General features: G+C 39.9%; 1 protein-coding gene across 1 annotated transcript in view; it reads right to left on the bottom strand.

Moving 5' to 3' along the window:
* EFCAB8 (EF-hand calcium binding domain 8) overlaps positions 1–16,053 on the bottom strand; it is a 128,421-nt gene that overhangs the window by 58,144 nt on the left and 54,224 nt on the right. The window contains exons 9-15 of the mRNA XM_072631579.1: positions 14,877–14,961; positions 13,022–13,170; positions 11,254–11,330; positions 10,755–10,882; positions 5,526–5,593; positions 2,869–3,017; positions 1,135–1,272 (exon numbers count right to left, since the gene is read on the bottom strand). Coding sequence (XP_072487680.1) covers positions 1,135–1,272; positions 2,869–3,017; positions 5,526–5,593; positions 10,755–10,882; positions 11,254–11,330; positions 13,022–13,170; positions 14,877–14,961 — 794 coding nt within the window. The remainder of the gene's footprint in view (positions 1–1,134; positions 1,273–2,868; positions 3,018–5,525; positions 5,594–10,754; positions 10,883–11,253; positions 11,331–13,021; positions 13,171–14,876; positions 14,962–16,053) is intronic.

Raw genomic sequence — 16,053 nt, forward strand, 5'->3', positions numbered from 1 at the left:
GTCCAGGGGGATTAAGCCTTCACTGCAAATGGGGAACTCTTTCTCCTTCTCCTAGTCTTTCAATTGCTATCTATATCACTCATATGATTCTACCCCTAGATAGCACCTGGGAAGATTTAACTTTTTAAGTATCTCTCTAGCTAGACCATGAACTTCTTACAAGCAGGGACCATGTTTTTTATCTTCCAGAGTACCCAACAAATTACCTTATACACAGTTGGTACCCAAGAACTGTTTTGTTGCTGGACTGAATTTTTTATTTCAGATTGCTGCCTAGAACTAGGAAGACATCATTGTATCCAGAAAGTAGTTCGATGGTGGGACTGAGAGAACCTATGAGTGTGGACCTGGTCAAAGGCTGAGGGAGAAGCAGAACCCAGAGACCTCAGTCAGCACCTTTCACTTGACTAGTCTACAAGACCTAGGTGCTACTCCCCTCTGGAAGCTTAGCCTGCCTATCCCAATGGTTAATTCTCTTTCTATCTTCAGGTCCCACTTAGCATTTTCTTGTACCTCTCATATCTTCATCATGTGATATTTTGTGTCATAATTATCCATATGGATAATCCCCTACTAGACTGTAAACTTTAGGAGGGAGGGACAATGTCTCATCTGAACTTCACTTCTTTCTAATGTGAGTGCTCTGCACAAAACATCCCCTTATTAAGTGTCTGCCAGAATTGAAATGTTCCTGATCAGTACCAGTTGTCTAACCTAGATCTGTATCCTCTTTCCTAAATCTTACCCTAATGCTTTTGCATGTCAAATCATGTGATTAAAATTCCCCACCTTGAACTTGTGATTGCTATCTGCTCAGTCCCTTGGAAAGGCAACACTGAAGATGCAAAGAACACTGTAATTTAGAGTCAGAAGACCTGGGTTGAAATCCTGGCTCTGATCTGTATGACCTGTTTTCTATTTTTATGTTTCTATATGGGGGAGGAGTAGAGAGAGCAGATGAAGTGATTCCTAATATCTCTTCCAGTTCTAAATCCTATGATCCTAGTTTGGAGGAACCAGAGTCCTAGGAGTTGGGAAGTAATACCAAAAAAACCACCCTATGTCTCCCGAATGTAATGCCCATTGACTAAATCCAAACAGTTCCGACCACCCCCATCAAAACCTGTCACTCACCGAATAGGTACCACAAATAAAGGTGTCACTGGCCTTGTGGAAGTAAGCACTGGTGATAGGATGATTCCCCAAGGCAAAAAATTTCCCTGAAAAGGACTGGAAACACAGAAAGTTCTGTATATCCCATAGACGGATGTTCTGAGGAGGAAAAATGTGTAGAAATTAGGATGAAGGCACAGATTGTTTTGTTGTAAAGTTCTGAAAACTATTATTTATCCTTATTTTTCAGATAAAGAAATGAGGCTTAGAAAGATTCAGGAGATCTGGAGTTAAAAGGTACCTTAGAGATCATTTAAATCATTTTGCAGAAGAGGAAATGGAGGCCCAGAAAGGTGGAGGGATTTAGCTAACATCATATAGCTATGAAGTAGCAGGAATGAGATTCGAACTCAAGTCCTCCAATTTCAAATCTAATGTTATTTTCTTTTGTATCAGGCTGCCTCTTCAACATTAAGCAACTCAAACATAGGTCTTAGACTAGTGATGGTAAAAATGATAAGGATGAGATATGATATCCAGCCCTCAAGCCCAAAATTGCTGTAGACAAGTCCTCTCCCCAACAGGATGATAGTACAATATGACAGCAAGAGCTCTAGTCTGGGAGCCATGACTCCTGATAATACCCTATGTGGCTTTGGATAAGTACCTTCCCTTGTCTGGACCTTAGTTTTCTTCTCTGTCATATGAAGTCACTAGATATCTGATTGCTGAAGTCCCTTAGACAGATCTAACAGTCTGTGACTAAGACCTATGTGACATAGAGAGTTCTGCCTTAAGGGAGGGCTGACCTGTGTTAGGGCAGGGTTTAAAGAGGTGCTAAGAGTCCTCTCTTTCCAAAAGGAGCTCTCCTCACTGGCCTGCCAGGGTGTCTTTGACACCCAATCTAATGCTATTTCCATTATACCATGATGCTTCTTCAAGGTTAAGCAAGGGACCAGTGAAAATATAAATATGGTAACTGAGATAGCATAAACCCCTCAGGACATCAGGTTCACACTAACCCGCAATTCATTAGTCATATGGACAGAAAACAAAGCAGGCATAAATCTGGGAAGTGGTGAGGCATAGTCAATCCCAAAATAATATGATAAAAGTGGCTGGAACCCTCTATATGAAGCCTGCATTCAAATCTCAGGTAGACCATAAGGTATGTGTGACTTAGAAGACCTTATTTTATTTTACTTTTTTGTTTATTATCATATGTGATTTCATTGATATGGAGAGTCCCTCTACCAATGTTGCCTGAGGCAGCAAGAGGTGAAATGATTTCCCTAAGGTCACAGAGCCTATATATGGCACAGACAAGATGTGAACCCAGGTCTTCCTAACTCTGGGGCCAGCTGTCTTCCTGCTACATCACAATGCCACTTTCAGGGACTTATTTTCTTTCTCTAGAAAAAGGAGAAGGTTGAACTCTATGGTCTCTAAGGTTTTCCATAATTCTAAACCTTACGATTCTGTATTATACAAATGGGACCCCAAAGCTTCAGGCTTTGAACAGTTTGGTAGAGGCAGGGAAGGCCTGGATATACCAATGGAGAAGACACTGAAGTAGAACTGAAGATGGGAGGAACCAAATATCAACTCCACCTAAAGCAGGCTCTGCTTTGAATTCATTGAACCAGCCACTTCCCAGCTTCTATCCCTAAAATGACAAGGATGGACTCTAAGGGATCGTCCCTAGGGAACAGGAGAGAAGGACTTGGATAGAGGTTGTCATTGTGGAGACAGTACTTTGTCTTTGGAGACGCTGATGATGCATCTGCTTTTTCCGTTCACAATAACGTGAGTCACTGAGGTCTGATGCCCCTTCATCCGCCACATGGGCTTCTTTATGAAGAGGGGATTCCACAGAAGAATGATCGGATCATAGCCACCTGTCACTGTAATTTTAAAAAAAAAGGGTCAGCAGCAGGTAGGTGGTGCAGTGAATACAGAACAAGCCCTGCAGTCAGGAGGACCTAAGTTCAAATCTGGCCTCAGAGAGTTAACACTTACTAGCTGTGCAACTCTGGGCCAGTCACTTAACCCTGATTGCCTCACACAAAAAAGGAAAAAAAAAAGATCAATCTAAATATGTATCAGATTCTGAAACAAGGAGACCTTATTCCTCAGACAGAGAAAGAGGAAGGAAGGAAGGAAGGAAGGAAGGAAGGAAGGAAGGAAGGAAGGAAGGAAGGAAGGAAGGAAGGAAGGAAAAGATGGGGGAAAGGAGAGATAAAAATAGGGAGACAGGAAAGGAAAGAGTACCAGGCATTGTGCTGAGTGCTTTGTGAATAACCCAGGGAGGTACTATTATCATCATCTCCATTTTACAGCTGAGGAAACGATATAAACAGATGTTAAATGACTTGCCCAGGGTCACACAGCTCATAAGTCTCTGAAGCTGAATTTGAACCCAAGTCTTCCTGACTCCAGGTCCATTATTCTATCCACTGAGCCACTGAGGTGACCCTAGACAATTTCACTCTTCATCTTCTCTGTCTATCTAACCAGCCTCTCAGAAAACCTGTCCAAATTTTCCTTCAGGCCACCTCCAGATGTTCTCCCAAGCCCCATGCTATGCCAAAATTTCTTTCTCACCCAGCCCTCTTCCCTCATTTCCTCCAGGAAGCCCATCCTCCTTCCCCAGAAGGAGGAGTAGCACATCCCTTCTTTTGTCTCCCTCTAACCAAACACATCAAAGATAAGTTTGCTCTCTCATCCTCTTTCAGCACCTGGCGAAATACATCTGACCTCCTATGCTTGACTTTAAAACTATTGCTACTTTTTAATGTGTTGTTTGTACAAAAATCTTTTCATGTTACTTCTCTCCTCAAAAATCTTCAATGACTTTTTAATTGAACAAAATAATGAGTAAAAGTCAATATTCCTTTGCCTAGCATTCAAGGCACTCCACAAGGCTTTTTTCTGTTATGACTCCCCTCCATACACCCTGTACACCAACCAAATTGGACTGCTCTCTGACCCCCAAAACATACATGGCCCTGTCCTTCTCTCATGTCTTTGCTCATGTTATTCCATTTGCCTGTAATACATTTTCTCCTCATGTTTGCCATTTAAATTCCTCCCCATTTTGGGTGTGGATCCATGCCTCACCCATACTTAAACTACAATGGTTTCAGTAATATTTTTATTTAAATTTAAATTTTGTAATTTAAAAGTAGGAGGAAATAATAACATGGTTCAGTTATAGAAATGAATGACATTATTAAACAAAAAATAATCATTGGAAACAAAGTCAATTGATTTGATTTTATAGAAATAAAATAATTTTACACAACAAAAAGAATTCTCTCTAAAATTAAAGAGATTCATAAAAAAGTTTGCAATATATGAGACAAGTTCATGTCTCATGAACTTAACTTGAGAATCCTTGATCTACAAGAAGTGATGAAAAGCTCAACCAGAGAAACCAAAAGCATATGCACATTGATTGTAAAATATACCTCCCCCCCCAAAAAAGAAGAAAGGGATGGAGGGAAGAAAGAAGTGAAGAATGAGAAGAGTGAGAGAAGGCAGGCCAGAGGGAGTAGGACAACAAATAGATCTGGAAGCATAAACAGAGCAAAAGCATGTTCTTAGCTTGGTCATGGTTTTATGCATATACATGTGTGCATCTAGATAGATAGATAGATAGATAAACAGATATATACATATATATGTACATATATATAATTTGGCCCTAACTTATTAAATGCTCAGATTTAGGGGAGGTTGCAAGATGTTAAACCTTTTATTTTATGTTTTCATTGATTCTTTTTATTGATAATTATTATTTATAATTTCTTAAAAGTTTAACTCTTAACAATTCTTTAAAGACCAAATATCTTCCCTCCCATGAAGCCTTTCCTGATCCCCATCCCTCCCTGGAAGAGAATGAACTTTTTTCCCTTCAGACTTCAAATTATATTGTTTTATACCTGTCTCTAATTCATTTAATGTGATATGGTGTATCATAAACATCAGTGTTTGTCCCCCTACTAGATTATGAATTCCACAAAGGCAGGGAACCTGTCTTATCTAAATGCTTTCTCTTCTCCAGTACTGAACACAGGGTTCTGCACTCAGGGAGCTTAGATTTTAAAATGCTTAATTCAATTCCTTATTTGTATTTTAGGGGCCCATGCTGGGGGCTTGCACCTCTACCCAGTTGTACAAACCTCTAAGAAAGAAGGAATAAGGGTTGATCTAAAAACTAGAAGGACAGGGGACATTTGGGCTTTTTGCTCCCAAGTCTTGCTTTCAAGGGAACATTTGAGTCTAATAATTCCATTCCTTCTTTATGGAGGCACCAATGCTGGCCTCAGCAGCTCTGTTCACATCCAATGACTGGTACCTCACTGAGGGAGGTGGGCAGATAACAGAGATGAAACACCAGGGAAACTCACCAAGGAAGTTCCTGTCTGGACAGTAATCAAAACATAGAACTCCCTTCCTCAGAGTCATTATGGAGGTTCTGAAGGATAAAAGAAAGAAGGACTATAGATATGAGCACAGATGCCACAAATCAACAATATCGTTATTATTATTGCTGAGGAAGATTTAAAAATAAAGACATGGTCCCTGCCCTCACAGAACTTACATTCTAGCAAAAGAAGTGAGATATTAAACATATACAAAAATTGCACAATTTCATGATAACTACATTGCAAAATACAAAGTGGTACAAAGTGTCATGTGAGATCAAGGAAAGGGAAACACATTTAATTTCTAATTAGGAGGAACAGAGGATACTTCATAGAGGAGGCAGGATTTCATGGAGGGGACTGGGAAGAGAAATTAGCATAGGACCTTGAATATAACAGGGACTCAGTAAACATTTGCTGAATATGGAAAAAAAATCCCTTCACCTGGCATTCAAAGCCTTTCCAGCTTTACTTCCCATTCTCTCATTTACTACATGTTTCAGCTAAACTGAGATGCTCAGCAGTCCCTTATTTCATTCTGGTTTTTCCTCCCTCCATGCCTTTGTTCATTACGCACACATACACACACACACACACACACACACACACACACACACACACACACACACACACACACCTAGACTTTCCTTTCTTCCTTCTCCACCTTCTAGAATCTTTCCTTCCCGTCAAGTCCCACCAATTGTAAAGTTCATGACTCCTGCTCTACTGAAGACTAAAACTTCCCTCAAACCTCACCTCAAAATGCCTGTTTCTATACCTATATTTCTTCTCCTCTGCTTTTCTAAGCTTTTGAAAGCTTAGTCCCTCCACCTGTAAGTCCTCCATCTCATCTCCTTCCATCTGCTTAGGCAATTTTGCCCTTCAATTGTCTCCTCTCTCAAAAGAAAGAAGCAAACATCAGTGAGACAGTTTTAAAATTATGCAGAAAAATGCAGAAGGAAGGTCAGAAAATGGCACAAGTAGAACAGCTTTGAAAATATTGCATTAAACAATATATATTTTAGGAAAAAAATTCCCTGGGCATGTTATCCCACATGCCTGTACTGGGAGGCTAAGGCTGATGGATCACTAAAGCTCAGGAGTTCTAAGCTGCAATGGGTTAAGCCAATCAGATGTCCACATTAAGTCTGGCATCAGTTTTGGGAGGTGGAACAAAGCTGACTAAAGAGAGGTAAACTGGCCCAGATTGGGAAAATGAAAGTCAAAGCTCCTATGACAATCTGCAGGATGATCAGGCCCATGAGTGGCTACATTTCCAACCTCAATGAGACAGGAAGATCCAGTCTAAAAAACAAACAAACAAATCCACAACCCAAACTATATATAACAGATTTCCATATAAGAATCTTCTCTTTTCTCTTCTTTTTTGTGTATAGAAATTATAATGTTTGTAATATTTTTCAAGTAAACAATAATAAAGACATTTTTTTGAAAATTATCTCCTCTCTCATCAATATCTTCATTCATTCTCACCCCTCATTGGTTTTGTTAACAAATATGAACAGGTTCTTCACTCCTTTCTAAAGTCCCACAAACACTCATTTGACCCTACTAGCTTAGCTTCTAGCCTATTTTCCCTTTCATTTCCACTATCAGAATCCAAAAGTGGGTTATTGATCACCGTGGCTTCCACCTCTGCCATCACTCACTCTTTCCTTAACCCCTCTAGGAGAGTTTGCAGTAACTTCTATTCATCTGAAACTACATCCCCCTGGCCACTGATAATTCCCCTCACTACCAAAGATGGAGAGGCCTTTCCTCAGTCCTTACCCTTGACCTGTGTAGCCTTTCCCACTGAAAATAAACTCTTTTTCATGAAACTTTTCTCCCTTGTTTCCTCAGATACTGCGACGGTCATGCCTCCTGGGTTGCCCAGGCTCAGTGTCTTTGTTAGGTCCTCAGTTCCCCTCTTTAACATTCTTTCCTTCAGTGATGTCATCAGTCTCATCACTTCCACTATCACTGGAATGTATAACCACCCACCCATGTATTACCACCACTATCAGTCTTCTCTTGAAGTCCCTCTCTTTCTCCAAGGTCCAATTCAGATGATCCAGGAAGCCTTCCTTAACTTGTATCCTAAAGAAGGACATGGCACATCTCTTCCTGCCCACATTTCTCATCACATTCTGCCAGAACCTCTCCCTTTCTGTGTTTCTCATTTCCCCTTCTACAACAGCACCTATGTACATATCCTTCCCCCCATTAGACTATAAGCTTCTTTAGAACAGGATCTGTGTCATCAGAATTATCTTTGCACCCCCAACTTTGTATACAGTAGGTACTTAAGAATGTTTGTCATTTAACTCATTATTGAGTTCAATAAATTAATATTCAATCAATAAATATTTGTCATTATTTATTTATTATTGAATAGCACCTGTCACTTAACCTCCCTGAGTCTCAGTTTCCTCATTTGAAAAATAAAGGGGTTGAACTAAATGATGTTTAAGTTCCCTTACAGCTCTGGGTCTATGCTCCCATGGTGACTCCCAACCAGAGAAGATCTCTCCCTCCTCTGAATTTTGTAGCTCTCTTATCTACTCTGATGATATCCTAATTCACATTATAGCTGTGCTTATGTCTAATTCCTCCCTACTAAATTAAGATCATGGACAACAGAAACCATAGCATCTCCCTTAATGAAAGAAGGGAGCACACCTATGAGACATGTGACAGAGAAGTTTCATGCTATAACAGAAAGAGCATCAAGCTTTGGAATTAGAAGACTCGGATTTAAATCTCAGTTACATTGTCACTTCATCTTTCTGAAGTGCCTTTGAGTAAAATGGAAATAATACTTGAGCAGTGGTACACAACAGGTAGAGAGCTGACCTCAGAGGACCTGGATGCCACCTCTACTACATGCCCCCAAGCAAATCAGGAAGTCTAAGAGTCTATAAGCTACAGAGCAAAAGTGAAATCACGTATTTAGACCAGTATAATTATTATAATTATTCATTTTACTAAATTTAAATAATTAATTTTACTAAATATCTGTTGATCTACCTTCTCCAGCCCTGTCTCAATCTATGCCCTTTGGAAAATAGGCCAAGAGGGCAGATCCAGGCTTTCTGAGCCCCAATGCATGTGGCCATGACAATCCAACACTTTTTATTAATCTTGCCACAGATAGATCTCTGCAGGCCATTTAAAGCTTACTACCACCACCTACTGGCTCATATTCTATAATGCACCTATAAGTCATTCTGGCAATGATTTAAAAAAAGAAGTCACCAATAATTTTTCGTTTAAATTCATTTCAACTTTGAGGTCACATGTGTATCAATATTTCTATAAGCCTTGAACTAGGAGGAGAGTTTCTGAGATATCAAAGCCCATTGGCTATAATAATGACTGTCAAATGGATATATCACAGTCAAGAAACCAAAAATAACTTTTAAATGATAATAGTTCACTTTCGATGATGCTTTATGGCTGAATAAGATTTTCACAACAATCCCATAACACAGTAGTAACAAGGGTTATTTTCTCCTTTTCATAGGAGTAGCCTAGTGTAGTAGAAAGAATAGTGTACCTGAGTTCCTATCCCAGTTCACTCCCTAATCAGTTGTATGATCTTGGGAAAGATGGTTAGTCTCTCTGAAATTCTGTGTCTTTATCTGTGTGCCAAATGGGGATAATAAGGCATACCTCACAGAGGTATTGTGAAGCTTAAATGAGTAACAGTCATGAGATGACTTTTCAGCACCATCTCCTACACATATGAGTTACTATTCATTAATGCAAACTTGATGACTGGCCATAATTGAGTGTCATCCACAGGTTTTTCCTTTGATGAAAGGTCCCAAAACTAAAAGATTTCATAGAATCAGTCCTGGTTTCCCTAATTCCAGGATGATAAGAAGAGCAACTTCCTTATCCAAGGGAACGTCACTTATAAAAACAAATAGGAGAGTCAATCTCACAAACTATTCCCTTTGAATCACCTCAATCAGCTGACCATCCCCAGTTCCCCCACTCCTAGTTTTGTCTATAGGTTACCTGTGCAAGTCAGTAGACACAGTCCTTTGGACTGGATGGGAATACATTCTCTGTTCCTACTATAGGTGTAAGACCTAGGAGGGAACCCCTCTCACATACCAACACCATCTCTCCCCTTCCCCAACATCCATTTCCATAACACCACCCTCCAAGATTCACAAGACAACAAAGAAGGGAGAATGGGAAAAGGGCCACAAACTCTCAAGATTATCACTGAGTCAAGGGCCTAGAGGAAGTTTTCTTAACCTATGGTCTGTAAACTTGCTTTTTAAATATTTTCCTCACTATATTTCACTATAAGTGGTTCCCTGTGCAATTCAATATCATTTACTTTATGTTTATTTAAAAACATTCTTCTGAATAGGGGTCCATGACACAAAAAAGGTTAAGAATCCTTGCTCTAGAAAAAATCAGAGACAAATGTGATTTCCTTAGCCTGCAGGCATTTAAATCCATCCATAATCTGACTTTGGGGAGCTAGATGGTGCAGTGGATAGAGTACTAGACTTGGAATCTAGAAAATTCATCTTCTTGTCTTCAAATCTGGCCTCAGACACTTCCTAGCTGTGTGACCCTGAGCAAGTCACTTTACCCTGTTTGCCTCAGTTCCCTCATCTGTAAAATGAGCTGGAGAAGGAAATGGCAAACCACTCCAGTATCTTTGCCAAGAAAACCTCAGATGGGGTCATGAAGAATTAGACATAACTGAAAATCGACACAGCAATAACAAATAATCTGACCCTTCTAGCCTTATATGATATACTTCACTCACCCAATGTTCTAGTAAAACTGAATTACTACCTGCCCTTTTCTCTCCTTTCTCTGTGTATTCATGGACACCATCCCCAGAGTTCCCTCCTTACTTCCCCTATAGGAATCCTTTGCAAGCTCGATTCAGGTGACACCTCTTCCACCTTATCCCCCTAAGTGAAAATAATCTCTCTAAGATTTTCCTAGAGGACTTTGTCTGGCTCTTTGCTTTACACTTCTCACTTCCTATCTTATATCAAATTTATTTATGTTATATGTCTGATCCCATGCCATTCAATCCCTAATAAATTACAAATTCCTTGAGGGTAAGGACATCTTAGTATACCAGAGCCTGGAACAATGTCCTACAGAAACAACTGGAGTTGATTAGCAGATGTTTGCTGAACTGTTAAGAGACAGAAAGTTTGAGCTTACTTCAGATGATCAGTTCTAGTTGGCACAATTGTCAGGACCATGGCTGTATTGTCAATGTCTGAGCAAGAAGCCACCAGATTCAACTGGGGGAGGAACTTGATCTGCTGACACCAGTTGCTGTGAACTGCCTAAGGAAGAAAGCAGACAGTGGAGGAAGAGCCAAACCAGCTCTGATCTATGGCCACTTGAACAAGTACATACTGGGTCGCTAGGGTCATTTTATATCCTATCTATCCCTCACACTCACAGGGTCCTCAATTCTCACTATAATAACCCTCACAGGTGGTCAGTTAGTATGTGTTTTATCCAAAGGAAATTGTTAACTATTATTTTGAAGTGTTCCCCTGCTTTGAAAAGTACTTTTTCATTTTAACCTCATAACGTAAGTGGATAAGACAGGCATTGTTTTCCCCACTCTGTGGAGAGAAACTGAGCCCAGAGAAGTTAACTCTGACTCCTCTCTACAATATAAATCCAGTCAATCAGAAGGAAAACTCACCTTCAGTCGGTAACTTCTATGTATTTTAGACTTTTTAGTTAAAACATGTTGCATAGAGATTTTGATGTAAGGTAAGCCTAAAAAAATAAGTCAAAAAACAAAGTCCAATATTAACCAGCTTCTCTTTATACATCATCAAATCTTCCCCTTTCCATTAATTCAGAAAATATTTTATTAAGCTCCTACTATGTGCAAGGCACCGTGTGGCACTGAAATACAAAGATTAAAAATTGCATAGACTCCTACCCTCAAAGAACTTACATTCTACCCATGGAGAGCAGAACTATGACACACATGAAGATAAAAAAAAGTAAAATGTGCGGTAAGGGCAGTAAGTCAATCAACAAATGTTTACTAAAGTGCTTACTATATGACCATCGCTGAGCTAAGTGCTGTGACTACAAATACAGTTTGGGGCATGATGGGGACATGCTTAGGGTAGACACTCCCCTAACTCACCAATGGGTTTGAGGCCTGTCAATTACCCTCAACCTGGCTTAGCCCATCTGCCAAGATGGTTTTACTGGTGTGTGACAGCTGTGCATGCTACAGTTTCTTGGAGCCACAAGTGAGAGTTGGGGAGCAGTTGGACACCAAAGGTGTCAAGCAGCCCTGAAGAAAGAGATCAGCAACCTGTATACCTCATACATTCTTCTTGGTACAATCTAACCCATAGCAAGTTAGCTCTCCTACGGGAAGTCTATAAAGATTGTGGGTAAGGGCAGGGTAGAGGAGCAGAAGAGGGAGAATAACAGATTCTAAGGAACAGGAAGGGCCAAAAAGCAATTGCCGACTTGTTGTCCTTCTGTGAAGCACTACAGACATACTATTGGGCAAATCTAGGGATGAGGAGAAGGATATTTGCAATAGTAATAATAATATCTCATATTTCTGTAGCCCTTTACATATATTACAAGATCTCTTTCCAGCTCTAAATCTATAATCCTATCCTGATTTGACAAAAAAAAAATGTAAGATCATAGTGGGGTGGCAAAGTGCCCTAGTCACACATCTAACCAGTGCTAGAACAAGAGTTGGAACCCAGGTTCCTGAGTGCAAGGCTAGGATAAATCCACCTAATTCACCATAAGCCATTAATGATGGAATGCATATAAAGGGGCTACCGAACTCTCTGTAGCAGCAAAGAAGTGGTAACAAAGCTGAAGCCCATTTAATGGGCAAAGACTAAAGAAATTGTGGTACATGTATATGATGAAATATCAGGACATTGTAAGAAATGATAACTGAAGGGAATAATGGGAAGATTTATATAAATAGATATAAAGTAAAGTAAGCAGAACCAAGAAATCTATATATGTGTGTATATACATATATATAATAACTACAGTACAAATGGAGAGAACAAGAAAAATTTGAACACTGTGTAATTATAATGACCAAAGAGATATGGGAATGCAGCTTCCCCTCACCCCTTCTTTGTAGAAGTGAGGAACATTGGCTATTATGTTGGTTAGTGTTGAATGTGGAGCTGCTTGATGATTTAGTTTTACTGAATTGATTTTTTTCTTTCTTTTTTACTGTTCTAAGGGATGATTCTCCTGTGAAGAGCAATGAAGGGTCTATTAGGAAGTGAATGTGATATAAAAACGATAGTCATAAAAAATTTTAAATAAAAACAAAGAGAACATTGGAGAGGGTGATGTTTAACACAGGAAAAATGACAAAATGAATTGTCAGATCTCACTAGACATATTCTAAGGGCCAGGGGTTTCCTGATGTTCCTTAAATTACACCCCCTAGGCCTAACCTGATTCTGGTTTCCCGAGATCAACCTTTGCTGTAATCTGGAAGATATGTGGGTGAAACAATCCACACTCTGCAACATCATCGGAGACAAAGATGAGGACGTTGCCCTTTGTATCACCAACACAAAACACGGCTTTGTGTTGGTCTGTCCTGGGGGGAGAGAGAGGAAACAGAAGAGGAAATCAATCCCCGAGATGATACTGCTTCTGCTTCTACTCTGCTGCCAAACATCCCCATCTCTTCAATGAGGAAGGCTACGACGAATGCTACACTTGGTTTCTCCACTGAGCATCATGGGCCTAGCAGCCTAAAGCCATAAAGACTGCAAGTCAGGCCTAAAAATGTAGGCTATCAGTGAAAAATAATTTTTAACAAAAACTGGGGAGGGAAGGGAGAAGACAGAAGGGGTCCCTAATGAGTCTACTTTCAAATGGACAGACAACTCTAGCAAGTAGTGTCCTCATAGAAGTATAGACAGTCTAGCAGCAAGTGCAATGTATTAAAATGCTCTCTGCCATCGTACCTGTGTGATTTGGAGTACATCACTTTCCTTCTCTGGGACTGAGTTTCCTCACTTGTAAAACTGAGGACTTGTAAGGTCCCTTCTAGCTCTACATTTATGAACCTCTTTGGAAAGAAACTTAAATATTCCCTGATTGGTCCCATCTTCTCAACATGGAGATGAGGAAATAAGACCATAGCCAGAGAGGAAGCAACCTGCCCAAAGTCATGAAGCGAGTTATTCTTCTTTCAATACTCACTCAGAAAGATAACTAGACTGGGAGACAGGGGATATGAGTTGGAATCTCAAGTCTGCCACTTACTACTTTTACAAAACTTGGACAAATCATTTAGCTTCTCTGGGTCTGTCTTCTTACATGTAAAAATGAGGAATTTGACTTAATAACTTCTAAGATCCCTTCCAATTCTAAACCTATCATTCTTTGATGTCAAATGCATTCTATTTTGGTATCTGTTTGGTATCAGTCTCTACTTTCTACTCTTGGGTTTCACAGACACTAATTTTATTCTTTCAGGAGGGATTCCCAAAGCCATTGTGATGTTGGACAGACAAGCATAGAAGGAAGATGCCAAAGAAGGGCTCTTCTTTAGGAAAAAGCTATATTTGGCAGTACTTTGAACAAGGATGGGGTTTGAAACTGATTCCACTTACTCAAGAGCCAAAACTCTATCCATTATACCAAAGGCCCAAGGTCTTGAATACCATGGCTAACAATGAAGCATTGGGCCAAGCTACCACAGACTTAGGAGTCAAGAATTGAGCAAATAATATTTTTGCACTCTTCCTTATCTGTCCCTTGTTACAGGAATTGATTTTATATTTACTGTTCCCTTATAAATAAATCTTAAGTAGTGATGTCCCTAAATAGCAAGGTGGATGTAGGGGTCCTGGGAAGGCAAGTAGGACCTATGACTGCAGGAACAGGAGGAAGCCAAGGAATCAGTATAGTCCTAGACTGTGTTGCCATAAATACTGATGCCTTAACCAAGAAAAATTGCCATTTCACTGGGCCACAAGGCCAGGGCTTGTTGTTGCTGCTGTTTAGACATTTTCAGTTGTGCCTAACTCTTCATAACCCCATTTGGGGTTTTCTTGGCTAAGAAACTGGAGTGGTTTGCCATTTCCTTCTCCAGTTCATTTTACAGATGAGGAAACTGAGGCAGATAAGGTTAAGTGACTTGCCCAGGGTCACACAGCTAGGAAATGTCTGAGGCCAGATTTGAATTCCTTCCTCACTCCAGGTCCTGCAGTTTATCCACTGCATCACCTAGCTGCTGAGGAACAAGTTAATCCCCTTCAATAATACCTAGGACAGGCCTTTGACCAGACTCACCAGTAATCCATGACTAAGGCACAACTGTCCAGGTCAATAAAGATAAAAGCTCTTTGGCATCTGTTTCCAGAAATGTCAAAAAATTCTGGGGAAGAATCAAGAAGAAATGCTGGTGAGCAAACTCAAACCTAGTTATTGTCCATTACTCTCAATCTCTAGCATGGAAGTCAGGGCACAAAACTGAAATCTGGCTACCAACCTCAGTTCTAAGTTCCTCTGGTATTTTCTTCACGTGGAATCACAAAATCTTAGAGCCAAAGGAGACCTTAAGGGTCATTTAGCATTCCAAGACACATCCAACCCTAGATTTAAAGTTGGAAAAGACCTAGTTCTATCACATTACTGTAAAAATAGGGAAACTGAAGCCTTAAGACTCATCTCAGGTCCACAGCTAGGAAGTACCAAAGCCAAGATGAACCCTAGGTCCTCTAGTTCCTAACTTAGGGAACTTTCCACTACATCAGGTCCACCACTATAATGCTTTCCTGATTTGTGCAAAGCACTTACCTCATATCAACCCTATGAGGTAAATAATGGAATTATTATCACAACCATCTTATACCTAAGACTTTTTAAGTGACTTTCAAATACCACAGAATTAATAAGCATCTGAACCAGTTCTGGAATCCAGGTCTTTTGACAAGTCCGGGGTTCTTTCCATTCATGTGCATTGCCCCTATTTCAACCCCTGCGCTCTCAGTTAACCCCAAGGACAGTGTCACCAATAAATAGTCTCTGTTTAAATACGTCTAGTGATAGGGAGCTTATTACCAAATGGGGCAGCTGTTCTATTTTTGAATGGCTCTAATTTTTAGGAACATCCTCCTAAATTAAACTGAAATTTGCCTCCTATAATTCCTGAAGTCAAATTCCCAATTATTCCCTCTAGGCCACATAGACTCATCTTTCTGTTAACTAATATGTTTTTTTTCCATATAACTCCCCTTTAGGACCCCTACTAATAGTTGTATAAAGATTAATGGAGGTCTCTTGTTATTCATTTTAATAGGATTATTATCTGTATTACTAATCCTCTAGTACAATGCCATCCATCTATCTTGGCTGAATCTCAAAAAATATTTAATAATAGATTTCTTACCTTCCAACACAAAGGGAGGCCTTCTAGAGCCTCTGAAGAGGCAATTAAGTCTGCTTCGACCACCTCCCCACGTCTGCC

This window comes from Notamacropus eugenii, chromosome 1 (genome assembly GCF_028372415.1).
Source record: "Notamacropus eugenii isolate mMacEug1 chromosome 1, mMacEug1.pri_v2, whole genome shotgun sequence".
In the NCBI taxonomy this organism is placed as follows: Eukaryota; Metazoa; Chordata; class Mammalia; order Diprotodontia; family Macropodidae; genus Notamacropus; species Notamacropus eugenii.